Source organism: Chaetura pelagica, unplaced genomic scaffold (assembly GCF_000747805.2).
Source record: "Chaetura pelagica isolate M959 unplaced genomic scaffold, ChaPel_1.0 scaffold184, whole genome shotgun sequence".
Classification (NCBI taxonomy): Eukaryota; Metazoa; Chordata; class Aves; order Apodiformes; family Apodidae; genus Chaetura; species Chaetura pelagica.
The window spans coordinates 52,249-73,603 of NW_009953184.1; the positions used below are offsets into that span (position 1 = coordinate 52,249).

Below are 21,355 nucleotides of genomic sequence, written 5' to 3' on the forward strand. Positions count from 1 at the left end.
TAAGGTCCCTTTTAACACAAACCATTCTATTAGTCTATGATTCTATGTTAAATTTTATATGAGTTCAAAACACATAGACATATATACGTATGCAAGTATGCAAATTCCATCACACTATACTAAACACTAGGAATACTACCATGCTCAACTTTTTATGTTCTCTGGGTAGCCCTAGACCTTTGAGAAGAAGGTTTAGATTCAGTCTATAGTGAAAGGACAAAGGAGTTTCATCTATCCTCCTTATTTTTGGTGTTGCCTTTAGTAGAGGTAAATCAAAGCCAAGACTTGATTGATTATAAGGGGAGCCTAAGGTTAAAATCTCAGATTTTATTGTTTGCCTTACAGATGAGAACATCTAGTCAGATATATCTGGCTAAACTGACTAAATTTAGTCAATTGTATCTGAGTAAGTCTGACTCAAGGGGTATTTAAATGCAGGCTACTGGGCACAGAGAGCAAGATGTACTTCACCTCTCCCTGCAGCCTTCCTTAAGCATGCCCTATTAACAGGATATTTTGATGTGCCTTTCTGGAAACATCTTTATGCTGTTTTGTAGAACATTTCATTAACAGATTTAAAAAATCAATAAATAAATTAAAAAAAAAAAAAAAACCAACACAATGAGGGAACATGGAAACTGAGATAAAAAGCAAAGATAGGGAGGAAATGTTAACCTCATAGCCAGAGGAGTGAGTAGAGCTGCCTGTCATCTCTGCTAATAAGTTGTATCTGAGAAAGCAAAACCAGGTCTGGATTGTAAATAACAAAAGGCTTCTCTGTTAATTGCAGTGATGTTTTAATATTGTTATGTTTTCCTGAAAGGATCCACATACTTCATATTTCTCCATTAACTATGCACTGGTAGAGCCTTTCATCTCTCGAGTCAGCCTTCAATTGAGCAGCAGAGCAAAATTCAAATGGAAGTGTAAACTTGAACTTCATAGCCTTGTGATTTCATTTCTTTTGCCTCAAAGCCATTTGCAATTTCCTGAGTTCAGTAAAGGCAGTCTGGTTTCAGCTTCTCAGACAATATCAGTGATGTGTGCAGTTAAAGAATATTTTGACATGTACTAGAAAAATCAAGAAACCAAGTGCACGAAATTCACTCTCTTAAAAAAAAATAAATTATTACTCTGAGGAAGTGAAGGAGTTTGTCTCAAACCAGTTTTTAGAAGGCATATATTTGTATAGATATGAACACAGTAAATGCAATCAATGTCTTAAGCTCTGGGAAAACACAAAAAGACAAGAGCAGCCAGACACATGTACAATGAATTAAGAGGTTTCATTTCTCTTTATTCATTTTTATTAAAGTGGCCACCACAAAAATAACCTGACATTTACTGTGTGCAACTTGTAGTGCTTAACTCTTTGGTGTTCCCTTGACACTATAGTAATATTAATAATAATCATGTTATTACATTACAACCTACATATATTCTCTCACACATAGTCTCAAGGTGCTGCTTTGTTGTGAACTGTTCCATTAAGAATCATAAAATCACAGAATGGTTTGAGTTGGAAGGGAGCTTAGAGCTCATCTAGTCCCAACCCCTCTGCATGGGCAGGCAAAGAAAGCCCCTGTTAGTCCATAAACCTGAGCAGAAAACCAAGTGAACACATCTATGCTGCTTCTGGACCTGCCAAACTGTAGTTGTGTGTAAATCAAATTAGCACATTTTAGAGTCATGTGTTTAAGTAAGGCATTGCTCAGATATACAGATGCTCTAGAGAAGGAACCACGTGGGAGGAATTATGCAGATCAGAAGAGCTACCATACGCTTCCCTGGTTGTGGAAATAAATCTGTGTTGCCAGTTTATTCCAGCAAGAAATTTAAATAAGCTTTTTCTTCTTCTTTTAGTCCAAGTATATCAAACACTGGGAGAAAAGCAGGTTGAAGGTAACTTCAAGAGCAACTTCTTCTTTTCCTCAAGTTTTCTATGCTGGAAAGGCAACAATCCAAGCTGTCTGCTTTGGTGCACAAAAACCTGCAGAGCACAGTCATAGCTCTGCACCTTTTCCCAGCAAGTAGCACAGACTGTGCCACACACTGGCCATGCTGTGGTACAGGCACTGACATTGTGCCTAGGACCCTGATGGCCAGTAAGCCTGCAAACAGGGAGAGAATAGCTCTGATAATGCATCCAAGGAGCAGGACTGGAGCACATTAGGAAGATGTTTCCCAACCGCCTGAACTAAGGAACAAAATGTATGAACTGAAGCTGAAGACCAGGCTTAGGCAGCTGTCCTGATTTATGGTATGACACTAACAGACACCGCTACCCAAAGTGAGCAGGTCAGAGGTCTAAGTACAGATGTCTAGACCATTTGATGTGCTTTAGGGTATCTCACTTCACCTTCAGTTGCTGCTGCTTATCCTTCTGTTTGCCCTTTGGCAGGATATTTTGCACATTGTAGAATATCACTAGTGGCAAAAGACATTTGTGTTTATAGAATCATTAAGATCAGAAAATACCTCTAAGATCACCAAGTCCCATGTTTCACCACTTGAATTGTTTCCTTAGTTATATCAAGTGGACACAAGTCTTCTCAGAGGAAAACCAGGGCATTCTCTATGAATAAGCCATTATCCCTGTGGCATGTTCATAATCGTTGATCAAGTTGTGCCTAGGTTGGGTGGCTGGAAGGATTTGGAAATTTTTTTAACATATCAAAGCTGGGCATTGAAAGAAGTCTCATTTTAACCAAACTAATCATCCTGTGGGCCAACAGTGCAGAACAGTCTAGCCAAGAACCTGAACTGTCTTTGACTGCAAGAATGTTCACAATTGCTTCAAAACATGATCACACTACACAAGTCAGTGGATCTACAGAAGTGAGAAAAGTCTCCAGGAATATTGAGAAACCTCAGGATAAGAAAATATGCTTCAAAGTCATAATAAAGCTGTGATACTGAACTGAGCAGTTCACTTGGCATTTTGGTTTCTACAAAGACATGATCAAATACTAAAATTCATCATCATTAGCTCTTCTTTCCTCTTCTGCATTTTCTGTATTAAGCCTGCAAAGTCCTGATTCTTCTCTTTTCTTTTTCAAAGTGATATTTTGCAAAGGATATTTCCATTCCATTCAGGATATATCATATCAGACACCATGGCAGTAAGGAGAGAGGCACAGAAATAAAGACAAGAAAAGACAAAGAAACAAGAAAAAAACCCACAACCCTTCATTAAATCTTTCCTGGACAATGTTTTACATCAACATAGAGATCAAATAGAGTCTGATTCACTTTTTGTTTAAGTGTTCTCTCTAAATTAATGCAAGAAAGAAGTTTAATCCACCAAGTATAGTAGATCCCTCACTTCATACTGAATTTCACCTTTTACTAATCCTATCAGGACTATTAGTTTTTAAAAGTTGGACTAAAAAAATGTTACATGATTATGTGAGCATTGCTGAAAGAAGCTTAGTTTGTCATGGAGACCACATTACTGCATTTAGTCCCTGTTCTTATCAAGCACCAAGGCCAAGACTTGTCAAACATTGTGTTAAAAATAGGTCTTTGGGAAAGAGCTCTGGTTGTCTGGATTTTTTTCAGAACTGGTTTACATCATTACTGGTACCTACAACACTGGCTTGGCAGTCAAACAAACTTGTCTCCAGGAAGGCCTTACAAAGTTACTGGATTGTGGTTTTGTCTGTCTGTGGAAAAGGCATCCAAACTACTGTCATTTCAAAACACTTCAGAATAAGTGAAGAGATGAAATGATGAGAAACTTATTCAAAGCAAGGCCCAATTGCACAATCTGCAGCTTCGTTTTGACACCACGCTTTAAGCAAATTGTGCAGGGAAAAAAAAAATCCTTAAACAGAGTGAGCAGACTGTCAAAAATTTGTATTGAACATGTTCAAACTGGCTTTTATGAATTTAAGATGTGGTTACCTTCTAACACTGATGGTTCCTGGGAGAGATGTGTGTCTCAATGCAGATTAGAACATAGGAGCAGAAGCATCAACAATTGCCTTCACTCAGTGGTTACCTTCTGAACTGGTGACTCTGCATGTGTTGTGCAACATGGCATAACCCTGGTTTTGAGTTTGCCTTAACTGGCTTTTCATCTTGGAGATGAGTGGAAAACCCTCTCTTTGAACGTGGTGAGGCATTCTCAGTATAGTTGATGACTTCCACAGGGACTGACATCTTGAGTTAAACCAACATACACCTTTCTCCTATTTCTAATGGCAGGCAATGCCAAGCAATATTTCTTGAAGTCTGGTACTGGCAAGATGCAACCACTCATCAGAAAAGCGTTTTAAAAACTTGCTAAACATAATGTGTTTGAGATAAAATTAAAGATCCCTTCTGATTGCTGATGGTATTACATAAAATGGTTTTCTCCCCATGTTCTTGAGACTTTCTTCTCCAAAGAGAAAACTCTAGCAGCACAACTCCCAATAGCACATGGTAGATATCTTCCTCCTTCATTCCTCAGAGGTTTACCTGGGTCTGAAAATCTAAGTGTCCTGCCAACAATGCAATTCCCACTGATTTTCAAGAGTATTCAAGAGTAATGGTGTATAAGGGTCCAAATCAGGATATACCCTTTTAAAAATCTAACTGAAACTTCACGGGAAGGACCTCACACCTCTGAGACCTTTTAGTATGGAGCAAAAGTGGGTTGTGTGGCCTCACTGCAGGACAAAAGTGGTGCAGGGCTTGCAGAGGTCAATGACAATTGCTTCCAAGAACACTCTGCAGTTCCTGACACAGGCTGTGGGACCCCAGTCCTTCAGCATGGCAGAAAAGTTGGCAACAGAGCAACCGAGTGCTGACCCAAGTTTTAGCCAAACCTCCCTAAGTGACTGCCTAAGCAAGAAGAAATTCACTGGATGGGAGTTGCGGGTAAGTCATGTATAAGTAAAGAGGTGCAATTTGTGATTGGCAAAGGAGGGCAAATAATGAGTTTGTTTGGTTTTTTTCTCTGGTGTCTGTCAGACTGCTCAAGCCTCAGGTAACTATTTTGTGTTGATTTGGCAGAACACTTAAGATTTATTAATAAATAGAAATGACTGGTGTGGAAGGTAGAGGGTAGGAACTACCTTTTTAAACACATTGTGTCTGGCTGAGAAATTAGATTTATATTTAGAGAAATCTGGGCTGTGGTTTTCAGATTCAGCTCAATACCTGCAGTGAGGGAACTGAAAGAACTCATCCATTTCTGACCAATCTGAGACACACTGTTCCTATAATCTGAGGAACTGTTGATCCAGTGGGGTAAAGTTGTGGGTGACAATGATTTTTCTTGTCCAGCTCCAAGATTTTCTCAGTTAAATTAGTTCTCTGTCTTAGTAAAAAGACTGATCTATTCTGAAGCTTAAAAGTTCACACCTAAACTCTGAATAGGGGGTTATGTTGCTTTCACATGATTCCTAAGAAATCCCTGACCATCACTCTTAGAGCTGCCTTTTCTGAGAGCCATAGTAACAGGCAGAAATGTTTGTTCCCCTCTGTTATTTTCTCCAGAGGGTTTCTGAGAAAGGAAGACCTCTTCTTTGCTCTTCAAGCAGCAGTGGTAATACGGGAACATCCCCTGTTTAAAGCAGCCCTGGAAGGCAGTATCCGGTGTCAGAGAAGACCAAACCAACTGTATAAAAAAGACAGCCTAAAGTTGACTTAAATCTTCTATTCCTGGTCTACAGATGTTATGTTTAAAACCTCAGTCCTTCATACACCTCTGTCTTCATCCAGGCATCCTTGTCTCTGGTGGTTCTGAGACCATGGCAATTATGACGTGTCTTTCAGACAGAATGACAGGATGACTCAGGTAGGAAGGGTTCTCCAGCTCAACTTCCCACTCAAAGCAGGGTCAGCAATGGGATCAGACTAGGTTTCTCGGGGCTTTTTCCATCTGGATTTTGGAAAACTCAAAGAAAAGAGACTGAACAACCTCAGTGCAACTTACTTTAATGGTCACCCATCCTCAGGGTAAAAAGTCTTCTCTTTAGCAGAAACCTCCCTTGTTTCAACTTATGCACATTGTCCATTGCTCTCCTGCCGTGCATCATGATGCCTGGCTCTTTCTTCTTGATGATCTCCTCCTACACAGATAAAGCTGCTACTATGTTGCCTCCCAATTTTTCTCTCCTTCCACCAGCTACACAAACCATTTTCCTCATCCTTTCCTCACAGGTCATCTTGGTGTCCTTCCTTTGAATTTGCTGCTGATGATTGACATATTCAATATAATAATGAGACTTAAACTGGATGTAATATTCTAGAAGTTGTCCACTAAGGACAGAGGAACAGTCACTTCCCCCTATCTACTGGCTACCATTTTGTTGATACAGCCCAGGACATTGCTGGCCTTAATCTGCTTTCCCCAAGACCTATGAAAAGCATGCAGAGTCAAGGCCGACAAGTAACCTTCAGTGGTTTATCACAGTGAAAAGGCTCTCAATGAGTTTTCCTGAGTGAAGGCTGAGGGAATCTGTGCTAACATAAGATTTGTCTTACTGCAAGGACACTGAGAAACAGAGAAGCTTTTAGGAGGTCTCCATTTGTCGTGCTGCCGGATGCCACACTCATTTGCAAGGCAAATTCTTGTTATTACTCATTATTATTTGCCCATTTATACTTCATTACATTTAAACAAAACCCTGAAGAGAAAAGATCTTAGACAGGAAATTTGTTTTGTGCTGGCTCCCAGCAAGTTCAATAGAAACCCCATCTGAGTCACAGAACTTGGAACAGAAATGCATGATGAACAGCTACAGGAGGCTGCAGAAACACTTTCCCCACACACACACACACATACCCTACCCAAGGGAGAAAGCTTTAATTAATCTACTAATTAAATTAAAGCTATTTGCCCTCAACTATCACACACATTCCTCCCTTTCACTCCTCCCCACAGGCGGCTCCAGCTCTCACTTTGATATTTCCCAAAGGGACTTTGGGCCCAAGGAAAGTACTGAAGAACAGAGGCAAAAAGCTCATTACAACAGTGGCAATGGGAAGTGCTCAAGCTCATTCGTAAATTCCCTCCTTCTTCTTTCAGTGCTAAAAGACACTGTGCCAAAGTGGAGGGAGAAAAAAAAACCCAAACAAACCACAGCCAAAGAAAACCCCACTCAAATCCCACAAAGAATCCAAATCTTTGCACAAAAGACTGCCTAGAGTAGCTCTCTCAAGAAATCCTTCTTTCTTCTTCCTGTCTCTGGAGGGTTTTGGTGTTACTGCACTGTACAAACTCAAGGAGGGAAATGAAGCACATATTCATGGAGGGAAGGAGGGAGCAGACTGAATAGTGTGTCAGAGCACTGAGGCTGTGAGACAAGCCAGTATGAAGTTCAGCAGAAGGGATTAGAGAGGAAGAGAAACAATACAGGAAAACTTCCAAATTATGATCAGTGAGACCATATACAGAAAAAAACCCACCACACCACCACCACCAAATTACCAGAGAAAGAAAAGAGTCATTTTAAGAAGCATTTCTGACCAGCTCTGGTTGTTCTTGGGCTATGGACACTGTCTTTGCTGTGGCCAAAGAGTGGTGGTCAGTGGAGTCCAATCCAGCTGGGGCTGGTGACAAGTGGTGTCCTCAGGGCTCAGTATTGGGATGTTGCTGTTTAACATCTTTATTGATGATCTCGATAAGGACATAGAGTGTATTATCAGTGAATTTGCAGATGACACCAAGCTAGGCAGGAGTGTTGATCTGCATGAGGACAGGGAGGCTCTACTGAGAGACTTGGATAGATTAGATAGTTGGGCTAATGTTAATGGTCTGGGCTTCAACAAGGCCAAGTTCCAGGTCCTGCACTTGGACCACAACAACCCCAGGCAATGCTCCAGGCTTGGGGAAATGTGACTGAAAAGTGTCTGGCAGAAAAGGTCCTGGGGGTTCTAACTGACAAGCAGCTGAATATGAGGCAGTGTGTGCCCAGGTGGCCAAGAAAGCCAATGGCATCCTGGCTTGTATTAGAAATAGTATGACCAGCAGAAGCAGAGAGGTGATTGTTCCCCTGTACTCAGCACTGGTGAGGCCACACCTGGAGTGTCGTGTCCAGTTTTGGGCACCTCAATTCAAGAGAGATATCAAGGTGCTGGAGCGAGTACAGAGGAGGGCAATGAAGGTGGTGAAGGGCCTGGAGAATCAATCTGATGAAGAACACTTGAAGGAGCTGGGAATGTTTATTTTGAGAAAGAGGAGGCTGAGGGGAGACCTCATCAGTCTCTACAACTGCCTGAAAGGTCATTGTAGAGAGGTTGGTGCTGGTCTCTTCTCACAGGTAATTACTGACAGAACAAGAGGGAAGGGCTTCAAGCTGCAACAGGGCAGGGTTAGACTGGACATTAGGAGAAAAAAAAAAAAAATCACAGAAAGAGTGGTTAGACACTGGAATAGGCTGCCCAGGGAGGTGGTGGAGTCACCACCCCCAGATGTGTTTCAGGGTCATTTAGATGTGGTGTTGATGGAGATGGTTTAAGGGAGAACTTTGTAGAGTAGGGATGATGGTTGGACTCGGTGATCCCAAGGGTCTTTTCTAACTTGAATAGTTTTATGATTCTACCATTTTACCTCTTGGAAACTGTTATCTATTTTCTACCTTAATCACTCCAGGTTTTACAGTCCAGCAGAAATATCTTGCTGTCATTGGACACCCGAGGTAATCATGGCTGGTCGCTTGTGTTTAAATCACTCCTTAAGGGCAACATTTAAATATCATTCTCAGAAAACATAATCTCTGTTGATACGCAGTTATACCATGACAGTGAATAGCTAAGTTCTGGGTAGACAAATCATTGCCAAAGGAGTGATCAGTTCTACCAACACAATTCCCTCCACTGATGCAACAAACAGTGTTTGGTACATTTGTGACTCAGTAATTTAGTCACATGAAACATTGCCATCTTGGGCATTTCCAAACTTAAAACCATCCCTGTTTAAAGATGCTCTAGTCATTACTGAAAGTAAGAAGCTGCATTACCTGCTCTATGGTATTTGTCTCATGAAACAAAAGAAGTCAGTTTCATTAAAGTAAAGGAGTCAATTTCTCAACTCATATATATTGACAAATAATGACTTACAGTGGGACATGTGGCCCTTAACCCCACCACCTACATTTTCAGAGCCTGAGAACATGAAGCTCTGATCTAGGATCATGCCTTGTGATTTGAACGCAGCTCGAATGTGCCCCACTCAAGAACATGCACTGAACAGGTGATAGACCACAGTTTTGGACCTCAACTTCCCATCCCTGGTATTTCAAAGGAACAATGAAAAACATATTGCTTTCATATACCCGTTAAAAAGAAGCACATGCCCAGACTCACTATCAGCAGGGACACATGTATTAGCCACAGTAAATACACAGCAGGCAGCCAGCAATAACTGACATTTCCTCAGGAGCTTAAGAGATATGCAAACATTGTCACAGTTAACTCCTTTCTTTAATCGCTAGACTTGCACTCTAGGACATCCTAGATAAAGTGTGACATGTAGTACAATTCTTCCTATTTTTTGACACACTATAATATATCCTATTATACTACCCACTAACCTAAATGCATTTTCTGAGGAGCTGAGAGCACATCGTGTTTTGGGTTATTTTTTGACACACTATAATATATCCAGACCCACTAACCTAAATGCATTCTCTGAGGAGCTGAGAGCACATCGTGTTTTGGGCCCAACATGACAATGAAGAACCAGCCCTGTGGCTGCTCACTCAGCTTCCACCCCCCACACACACCCTGGGATGAGGAGGAATGAGGAGGAATGAGGAGGACAAACCCAACTAGAAGCTCCTGGGATGAGACAAAGGACAAAGAGGGATCTTCACTGATGAAGGTCCTGGGCAAAAACATACTCAACTTGGGGAAAAATACTAATTTAATTTCACACTAATCACACACCCACAGGACACAGACACACCAGAGCAGGACTTGCAGATGTTCCCCCACCCCTCCTTTCTTCCCGGGCCCAAATCCCTTTGTTCCCGGTTTCTCTCTCTCCTTCCCCCCAGCAGCACAGGGGGATAGGGATAGGATTTAGAGTCAGTTTACAGAAGAGGGATTCCTTACAGTCCCCCCCTGCCAAGTTCACCCCTCCTGGTGCCTTCAGGGAATGTTCCACCATGTTCCTCCATGAGTGCAGGGGCACAACTGCCATCTCGCCATGGGTTGCAGGGAAACTTCTGCTTGGGCACCTTCTTCCCCTTCTTCCTCACCAACCACCAGCACTGTTCTCCTTCTCCAGCAAAGCTCCTCTCCCTTCAGTGCCTCTTGCTCATCTCTTACCTCAGTTCTTGCATGAGTTAATGGCAGAGGAGCATCTATTTTCCCTCTAATGGCTCCTGGGCTGGTCTGGAGCAGGGGGAGCTTCTCAGCTTCTTACCAGAGCCACCCTGGGGCCCTTTCCCTGCTACCAAAAACCCCATGAAACAAAACTAGAACACAGAGCAGCTGGAATATGAAATGGGAGCAGAGCTAGGAACCAGCAATATGTGATGCCCAGTCCACAGCACACACTGGGCAGAATTTTTAGCAAGGCTACGTACTAACAGGGGCCAGCTATAGCCTTCCTACTCCCTAGTGAATCTTCTGTTAGGAACCAACCCTGGACACTTTTGCTTTATTTATATATTTATTTACATTGCTGGGCAATAGGATCCCTGTTTTGGAAGGGTAACACACTGTATAAAAGCCTTGGGCTGGCATGGAACAATGTGTTCAAGATCAGTTCTAGCTGCACGTGTGTTAGACATACAGATCCCTCCTTCTCTTTCCCCAAGTTTCCTCTTTACCTTCTTCTCTAACATTGTATGTGCTATTATTATTATTTACTGGCTGCTGCATTAAGAATACTTTGCCATTTAAAACTCCAACTCAAGATTCTTATGAACCATTAGATAAGAATGCTACCATTTCTGGCCAAAAGTGGGTTTGTTAGCCCTGTGTGACTCCTTGCTCAGATGCTTTGCTTCACATGGCTTGAGGATGGATAAATTCACAGAGACTGCTGACAGTCACGTGAGTAGGAGATGGCTGGGACCCAGTTCCTGCTCTGCTGACTTCTCTGTTAGCAGCATAAAATGCAGGCAGCAATGAATTCATCACAGGTACTCTGCTCATGAGGTGTTAGAAAACCCTACCAGTGACCACAATATATTTCATGATCTGAACTTCCATCAAGTTTCAAGAAGTTCAGAAATACGATGCTTTGCAAAATAATATGGCAAAAGTACTAGAAAACAAACCAAAACAACACCCCCTCCCAGTGCCAGATTGCAAACCTTATCTTAAATCCCTGTTTTTCTCTTATATCACTGCAGGGTATGATTTGGTTTAAGGAGGGTCAACATGCAGTGGTAGAGATGGTCGTCTTCTACAACCAGGTCTCCTCCTTAAAGGCTGACTTCATTCCAAATAAGCCTGCAGGACTTGGATGCATTTCAGACCCTGACAGATAAGCCACAGGTATCACTTTCATAGTCTTGTCACGACCCAGATTCTGCTCCAGCCTTTTCTACAGAAATTTGCTGACTTAAGGGATATCTTACTGCATATGGACAGTGTCTTGTTGCACTCATGATACATCTCCTGCTGTTCTCAGCCCCAGTAAAATTCAGTATCTAACGTGTTAAGCAAATCACCTCACTTGGTAGGTACAAGGGCATTCTTGATGCAGAATTCAGTAGTACAAGGGCTCTCTCCAAGGGTAACAGATGCTTAAGCTGTGCTGTTTGCAGCTGACTGCAGTGCACAGACATTTAGCACTCAGAATCTTTTCCATGTTTAAACAAGAGACACTTTTTCAGTGTCACAATAAAAGAAAAAAATATTTAAAAAATACTTTAAAGCCCAAGCATACAGAGTTGCTACTCTACGTTAAAAATAATAAATGGGTTCTGATGCATTCCAGCATCTCTTCCCAAATTTAATTTGTTAAATGTGTGGCAGGACCAATAAAAATATAGCATGGAGAAAGATGTAAGTGTTCTGTTGGGGTATTTATGCATGCCACATTTAGTAGGGTCCTTGTGTGTGGGCTGAGAGAGCCTAATATTATGTATTTGGGCTTGAAAATGCTGGGTACTTCATGTATGAAAATCACCACATCATAGAATGGTTAGAGTTGGATCATCTAGCTTCAAATTCCCTGCATGGTCAGGGACACCTCCCACTAAATCAGGCTGCTCAGAGCCCCATCCAACCTGCCCTTCAACACTGCCAGGGATGGGGCTTCCACGAGTTCTCTGGGTAATCTATTCTAGTGTCTCACCACCCTCACACTAAATCATTTCCTCCTGATCTCTAACCTAAATCTCTCTTCTCTGAGCAGCCTGTCCCAGGGCTCTATCACCCTCACAGTAAAGAAGCTTCTTCTCATGTTGAGGTGGAACACCCTGTGTTGTCACTTGGTACCGTTTCCCCTCGTCCTATCACAGGCACCACTGAACAGAGACTGGCCCATTCCTGACCCCCATCCTTCAGATATTTATAGACATTGATAAGTTCCCCTCCCAGTCTTCTTAAGACTAAAGAGCCTCAGGTGTCTCAGCCTTTCCTCATACAACAGATGTTCCAGTTCCTTAATCATCCTTGTAGCCTCCATTGCACTCGTTCCAGCATGTCCCTGTCCCTCTGGAACTGGGGACCCCAGAACTGGACACCACAGTCCAGATGTAGGTCAGAGGAGAAGGGGAGGAGAACCTCCCTTGACCTGCTGGTCACACTGTTCTCAATGCATCCCAGGATACTATTGGCCACAAGGGCACATTGCTGTCTCATGGATAACATGTTGCCTACCAGGACTCCAAGATCCTTCTCCATGGGGTTGTTTTCTAGCACCTCAGATCCCTAATCTACACTGGTGCATGGTGTTTTTTTTCTCTCCAGGTGCAGGACTCTACACTTTTCCTTGTTGAATATTGAAAAGTTGAAGTAACTTCAATACTTTCCATGTCAAAGCTTTTAAATTGAAATTCTTCAGCAAGATTCAACATTTCTTTGAAATCAACATCCAGTGTGTTCATCTGGTGTTTCTGCATTAGTTCAGAGAATGGACATCACATGATGGCCAAAAAGGTTGAGATTTTGCACATCTGCATTGGTGGAAGAGGTACTAAAATGGACTAGTTTAACTTATAGTTGCATGAGAATTTATCCAGCATTAATTTTGCATTAGAAGTTGTTTGGCAAGCCCTTTTCAAAGAAGAAAGACAAAAGGAAGGTCCAAACCTGTTTTATGCCAAAATAAGTAACATGCTCAAATGTGGCAATTAGACTATTAAAGTACACAAATCTGGGTACTTTTCCTTCCGAAATCTGTGAATACCAGTAGCTCAAAGTATTGACAAACTGATTTAGAATTCTTCAACCAACTATATTACCAGCCTGGATTTAGCCTAAATAACCCCTGAATAACACAGTTTGGCCACAGATGTTGAGTCAAAGGGAGACTGTGGGGACCAAAAGATTTGGAAAGAGTACAAAGAAACTGAAGTGTTTTATTTTTCTATCTAAGGCTCTTAGATAATTAATAGGAATTTTACACCCCAAAAGTAGCCTACTGAGCAATGTTCAAGAGAAAAAGACATTGCATGAGTGTGTTACTGGGCAGGCCAGGAACATGTGGCTTTGTCACTTTGCAATCCTCAAGAGAACATAAGTGTACATATATACATATACATATATATGTACAAAGGTTATACATAATGGGCCTTATAGATTCTGATTAAATAGTCAAGTCTCTATTGCTTTCAAAAAGGAGCTCTGGAAGTAGCTTTAAACACTCTAAGTTCTGCCTTGCATCTACTTCCTAAAGGCAGCAGAGTTTCCTTCACAGATTGGGAAGAAACTTTATTACAAGCCATGGTGAGAGGGCCAGGAGGACATATAAAAAACCAAATCTCTGACAGTGCAGTGATGCAAATGTGGAGCTATTTTTCATAATCTTTTCCTCTCCTCCTGCTTTTTTGCTTTCCTTTCCCCCTTCATTTTAGTGTATCTTTGGTTCTGCATCACAACTGCCTCTTCAAGCTGACTCCACAGTAAATCTTAGGCTGCTGATTCAGCAAACCCAAGAAAGATCAGGCCAGTAGCACACTTGCTAGAAACCTGAATAATATTCCTCCTCCAGGTGCTGGATATTAATAACTGTGCCACATGAAAAATCACTGATTATGATTTTCTTTTTTTACAGGCTCCTTTTCTAGGAGGCTCTTTTTTCTAGGAGATTGCTTTATTTCCCTATTTGTTATTTGAATGCTCACCCAATGCTCTTCCAAACTCATAAAAACAAAACCAGCAGGGAGAAGAATCATATTAATTTCCTTGAATCAATGCTGTCATCACATTATTGGCCTGTCACAGAAATTATTACTCTTACCAGAGGGCAAAAAAAAAAAGTGAACACATTAATGTAGGGCAAGAATTTTCTGCTTTGTCACTTGCTGCCTTGAATTCTGAGACCTAGGTAATCTTGCCTGCTTAAATAAGACAAGTTGCATGTAGGTACCTGTGGTTGTTCATTGCATTGTGAGCCACACGTTGGTAGAATAGGCACATTTCTAGACTCTTTTTTTTTTTATTATTGTCATTCAAGTTTTGCTCAAATTAGTTGAAAAACATTTTAACCAAGTGCATCCTTGTTCTGCTTCTACAATAACCATGACAGCTGATGTGCCTAACATGAGATTACAAGTTCCAATGTACTAGACAGAGCACCAACACAACATCAAGGTCTCCCACTAGCTTCAGGCATCTTAGAGAAGCTTGTCAGTGTGCCAGGCCTTCTCAGAAAACCCCAGAGACTTAGAGATATATCAGGTGGAAGTATCATCCTGAGACTTCTACCACTCTATCACTCTCTGTAAGCACCTACCCCACCTTGCTGACAGGCTGAGGACCACCTGGAACTTTGCATCCTAATTTTTGTGTCTCTAAAAGATGCTTGAAGCTGGTTTGGATCAAGGACATTGACATTGTTTTTCAACATTGATTGTCTCAGATGCTTTTTGTGAACCACCTAACTGGAAATTCTGAACCTTCTCTTTGAAACTACCTCACCCAGTATTTACACACCTGAGAATTTTTTGTTTTAAACAAGACCTAGACTTTTAAGAGGTTGTTATGTTGAGCTGACTGCCTGCAGCACCATCTTCTTATATTAAAAAGGAAAATCTATAGCTGAAGTAATATCTTGGCTAGATGAGTTTTTTCTCCTCTGAAGAATATTCCCAGCAGCTCTATATTTGTACATATTTGTATTTGCATTACATGAGTTACAGGGAAGTCCCACGTAACTGTGTATGATGTTAGAGATGGTTGCAAACCTAAGAAGAACTTGACTTCTCTAGTAGGATTATGAGATATTACAATAAAAATTAAAAGTTTTCTCATTAAGGTCTGCATAGAAAAAATAGGTTGTTTGGAGAGGAGGGACCAACAAAGCCATCTACATTTGTGCCTGAGGAACCTCACATTTGGGCTGCAGCAGAAAATGGATACTCAGAAATTCTAGCAGTAGGGTTGGAGAAAAAACTAGTAGAATAGTGTGTCTGAATGCAATTTCTCCCATCTTTAAAAAGTGGCAGAGACTGAACTGCAGATGATCCTATTTGAGTGTAGCCTGGCACTGGAACTGACAGCTAGAGATGAATAATGGAGGATACAGACAGGTCTCTGCTCTGTAGACTACCATTCCCTTAAAAGACTGAAAAATATTACCCCCTTCAGTAAACAGGGTCTGAACAAACAGATCTAGTTTCTCTCTTCAGCTCTTGATGAATTGCTTAAACATAATCAGGCTGAGGTTTCATTCTCTGTCTGGGCATCCAAATCCATATCTGCCCATCTGACTCTCATGCAGAGATCAACACTTCAATCTTGTAAGAGACATCACCTACATCTTTATTTTTCATCTCTCTTCTTTTTTTTTAAGGGAAATCAGTGAACATATGTCTGCCAGCTAATGAAGCCCTAAAGAACACCTTACCATTAGAAACATTGAAGCTTAGCAATATTAAAACTGTCAACCACAAGAAATTGCAAGTATTAGCTGAAGAAATACATCTGATTGAATTATTACAGACAGTTAGAACACCTGCATTGCAGTTACATTTAGAATTCAGTTCATACACTAAGCCAACTTTGTGAGTCATGGATTTCATTGTTTCTCAAGTACATTTGGAACTCGACAAAGGAATGATGGTTTAGGATCCTATCTCCTCAATAATTTTATGATGACTTTTGTTAATAGTTCCAATAAAAAAACAAACAAGCCCACTGCTATCATCAATGAATGGAATGGAAAATTAATCAAAATGGCAGTGAAAGGCTATTTGGAAGCAAAAAATAAGCATGATGAAGAAAACCAATGTGCAAGTGGAAAGAGGAGATGTTCAGACAAAACAGAGAAAGGAATGAGAGTGAGTGACAGAAAAAAAACGGATTAAAACCAAGTAAAATAGCCACATAGACATTTAAAGCTGGGAATACATTTAAAACAGGGAAAAAAATAAAAAATAAAAATAATAATATAATAATAAAAAAATTAATAGAGCTCAATAATTTCTCTAAAAGGCCTAAAGGGTATCAAGCCTCTAGATCCTGCCTTCAGTCCCAAGCAGTTAATAAGAAGGTAGAATACCTTTGTGAGATATGTTCTGCATATGCAGAACAGGCTGTTAAACACATGGAGCATCTAACTACGTTAGTCTCTGACAATTAGAATTGCCTTCACACATTCCTTTCTGGATAATTCCTGGTATATTCTTTTCTTGTTGTCTGGTGTGAGTCTAGACCAAGAATTTCCATTCATACACTTTGTGTTCTTTTTCTTTTTTTTTCTTTTTTTTTCCTTTCCTTAACCTGTTTATGAATGCAGACATGAACTTTGGTGTCTGTCTGTTGTTGAAGCAAAAAGCCTGCACATCCAAGGAGGTTTAAAGATTCAGAAGCTGACTGTGAGGGATGGAGACATGGGCTACAAAATGGGGATCAATCCCAACTGCTGGGAAGAGGAGCTGTCCCTGAGAGCAACTGGAGATGTCTTGAACACTACCAGATGTCTTTAGAGGAAAGCAATGTAAACATTTATTTATCAGGAAGTTTTTGGAGTCTAAGATGACATTCAAATTTAATTTATTTTTTTTTTTTAAGTCACAATCCACTCCCTTGGCAGACAATCTGAAAATCTACATGACAGAATAAGAACCAATTTGAGAACATCAGCACAGCATGTTAGAGGTGGTTTGAAGAGAAAGTGTATGTCCCAATGGAGAGAAAATGTGTTGCCACAATCATTACAGGAGTGTCCCTGCAGGGGAAGCATCATAAATATTATTATACTATTCCTGAGCTCCAATATGTGAAACGAAACTTTAGAGAGGTAATAAAGAAATAATTCTGTACAGAAAATATGGAACAATAACAGAACAAGACAATAGCAGAATAACAGAATGGTTTGGATTAGAAGAGACCTTAAAGATCATCTAGTTCCATCTGCCTGCATGGGCAGGGACACCTCCCACTAGACCAGGTTGCTCCAAGTCCCATTCAGCCACTGACCAAAGAAGTGTGTGTCCACAGACACTAGTTTGTGTGCAAAATTGTTGCTTTAATACCTGGGTTCCTGCAAGAGACTATAATAAAAGTTTGCACTCCTAAACAAACTCAGAAACATTGCAGAAACAGTATATATAAAAGCATAGTTGTTCTTATTAGCTTTGGTTTGCTTTATAGTCTTTCATTAGAGAGCTGTTATTTCCAGAAGCTGGAGCTGATCACTAATTATCCGGCTCAGTGATCACAGTTATGTCCTGAAATGCCAGGAATTGGAAACTTGCTGTCCTTCTGCATTTGCCAGGAAGGTTATCCATCTGAAAGCTCAAGAGATGTGTTCAGTCACATTTATTTCCCTTAATTAAAAATCGTTCACCTCTAAATAAGAAGACACTTTTTGGCTGTCTCAAGTGGATCACCACAAATCTTCAAACACTGAAGATCACTGGTCACTTAGAAAAAGTCTTTTGCCTTTCCAATTAATATGAACATTTAATTAATTTTGTTCCAGTATGAAAATTATGTTTGCATACCCAGGAATTTAGCAGCTCTACCAATCTGCTTTCCAGTTTCACCTAGAGTAGGACATGTCTCACCAACACTTATGGATGATGAAACATTGAGGCTGCCCTAGGCTCAGCTGTATGATGGGAGCTTGAAATGGAGGCACCCACAAACACACAGGGCTTTACTAGGAATGAATATTTATTCCAATCAACACTATTTAGCACTCTGATAATTAAAGAAATAATATCACAGTTTCAGATGTCAGTCAGGAATACACTACAACAGCACAGCTACTTGAGGATTAATACACTACAGCACAACTATGCAAGGATTCCTAAACATTTTTTTTTACTAGTCTTAGTAAAGACTAGTAAATAATCATAATAATTATAAGAATAATCCCACCTGTGCAGATTCACCTGTGAGGGGAAAGCTTCCCCCTCAGGTACCTGGAATCACTTGCCCAGTAGGAGCAAGACTGACTCAAAGTTCTATCTAGAAGAAATGTCACTCGCCAAAGATGTGGTCACTCTATCTTGAGAAGTCTCCTCAGGTGGCATCTGACCTGAGGGATAGGCTTCCTCACAGACCTCCAAGGAAAAACCTAACCAAGGGCTTCCTGGCAGTATCTCTATTTTTATGGAGCAAGTCAAATCTGACCTGTGGTCATTCATTCGTTCATCTATCTGGGCGAGGACACTCCATTGGCTGGAGACCCTGTTCATCAACAGAGGGTCTTACCCTGGCAACACCCCAATTGCCTGTGAAAACCAGCTGCCACCAAGTCACTGTTCTGCAGCCCAGCAGGGAGTAAGACCAGAAACTGGTCTTAGTGCTACCCAGTCTAACCCAACAAAGGTGACACGATATGTGGCCCACCAGTGGTTGGACTCCTAAAAGACTGAGACATGACAGTTGTCATTTCTTGGTCAAAAACCCGAAACAACAAGGTGTGTTTATGCAATCTAATGTACATCCAAAAAAAACTAGCATCTGAATTTGAGCTAACCTCCTCTTACAGTCAAGAAGACAGAAATCTCATCCTAAGATACACATCTAAAATAGGTTTAATGTGGTTTTTTTTTTCCCCTCCTCATTAGCTTTCAGTAAGTCTAGTGCATCTGTTTAAGAGCTACAGTATAAAAATCAAACATACCCCTTTGTTAATAAGTAATACTTTCTCCCTGGAAAGCTGGGTAGTAACCAGAAGAGTCATGCACTAGAAAGAAACTCAAAGACCTAACAATTATACAAAGGGACTATATTATTTAGATGGAGAGAAGTATACTACCAGTTCCAATCCTATTCTACAGAAAGTAGCTGAATAATGCTACATTGTAGAGATACAGTTCATTAAAGTGGTCTCTAAATATGACCTAAGAGGAGAGAATGTGTATTTTTGTGTGCCAATATAAAGGCAAGCTCTGTATGCTGACCACTGTGCATTGTAACAGGCAGGTCATACAATTGATACATGAGCAAGAAACTCCTAAGAGTTAGTCTAGTCACATCTCTGCCCTATTAACTAGTTCTTATTTAAACATAAAACCAAAATATAGGTCAAGAATGTTTTTAAATACCTAGCTATTAAAGTGCCTGAGAATATCTGTATATTAAGCAATTGCAAAGCATTTGCATGCAAGCTATAAAAGGCTGTTAATGAGAATGAGATAGAGGATTGAAACACTTATGCTGCTTGTCACAGAATCTCCCTGTGCAATTCTTCTGAGGTGATGAAAAGCAAAGGTATGATCCATGGTCTAGCAAAGAACTGAGATGAAATGCAAGATGAGTTTATTTTAGGGTTTATTATACAGTGAAAAACATGCTTTATTCAGTGGTCTCCTGGGTGGTATGAGAGGCCAGATCCAGCCACCATGCAGAGGAGAACAATGGGTGGGAATAGATTTACAATCCCCAGACATGTTAGACTGAGAGATTCATGGGATAGCATGTTACTTTCTAAGTAATCGCTTCTCACAGAATCATGGAATGGTTTGGGTTGGAAGGGACCTTAAAGATAATCTAGTTCACACCCCCTGCATGGGCCAGAACACCTCCCACTACAGCAGGTTGCTCAAAGCAAATAAATCCCCGTATCTGCATGGGCCAGAACACCTCCCACTAGAGCAGGTTGCTCAAAGCAAATAAATCCCCGTAATCTTCATTAAGAGATGAGGTTCTTCAAAACAGTAATGAAAGGGTTTGAGAGACCCACTTGTATGGTTTCATAAAATTGACCCTCTGAAACTGGAGGCATCCAGAAGCACTGGCTGAAATATCTCAAGGCTTAGATATCCCAGGGCTGATGGGAATCTCTAATTTTATCCCATCTGCCCAAGAAAAAACAATCTTAAACCGATGGATTAGAAACAGGAGCCACATTATGGTTTGGGATTTTTTTAACTATTACTTGATTTTATTTTATTGTTAATCTCAGGTACAAACAGTAACCAGATTCCCTCAAGGATTTGACTTGCCCTTCTACAGGATGAGCAGTGACCACAGTTCTATTGTATCCACAAAGGAGTTTGAAAAAGCCTTAACATACCCTATTGGACCATATAGAAATAGTCAGAATCAGGGTCAGCAACAGCTCCTTCACTCTTAGCAAGTGTTGACTTTGAGAACATGGATTTATATCAGTACAGTGTAAATAAAAACTTTCCTTACCATGGGAAGCAATATGAGAGTGAAGAAGCAGATCTTCCAGTTGACGGCCATCTTCTCTCCTGCTTTAGGAACTGCAGTGAAGTTTTGCTTGTTGACAATATTATTAGGGCTGAAGCACTCACTGTCTGCAGATCTTTTGGTAAGGTCCTCACATCAAGGCTCAGATCTCTGCAATGGAAGAGGAGAATTATATAAACATGGAAAAAAAATATAAGAGAATGAAAAAGAAATGGGTAGCAAACAGAGACCTCAACACTTGAACGGTGAGTTGTACATATTAGAGAGCAACCATACTTGTCTGAATTGCTGCTGTGGTCTTGAATACTTAACTTAAAGCCAAAGGACATGTCTGTATGATCAGTGACTTGTATCATGGAAACTACTGAATCAGGTTCTGTATCTGCAAACACCTGAATTGCACCCAAGGGAAAAGGCAGGATGGATTCATTTGAACCAGAAAAACGACCTGTCTGCTTAATTTCTGAAGTTGTGATTTGAACTTCATGATTTTCATTAGTGTCTCAAAAACACAACTATCTGGGGCTTTTTAGGAGACTGTGACAGGATGATTAACTCCCAGAGATCACTTTTCCAGATAAGAAAATCCATGAGCAGAGCTGTTAATAATCTGAGAGCTTTT

General features: G+C 40.7%; 1 protein-coding gene across 1 annotated transcript in view; it reads right to left on the bottom strand.

Annotated features, from left to right (window-relative positions):
* The window catches only part of ADCYAP1R1 (adenylate cyclase activating polypeptide 1 (pituitary) receptor type I), a gene marked incomplete at its 3' end in the record, with an annotated part of 71,993 nt that extends 51,234 nt beyond the window's left edge, over positions 1 to 20,759 (bottom strand). The window contains exon 1 of the mRNA XM_009997334.1: positions 20,716 to 20,759. Within this exon, the coding sequence (XP_009995636.1) occupies positions 20,716 to 20,718 (3 nt within the window). The remainder of the gene's footprint in view (positions 1 to 20,715) is intronic.
* Positions 20,760 to 21,355: the final 596 nt, after the last annotated feature.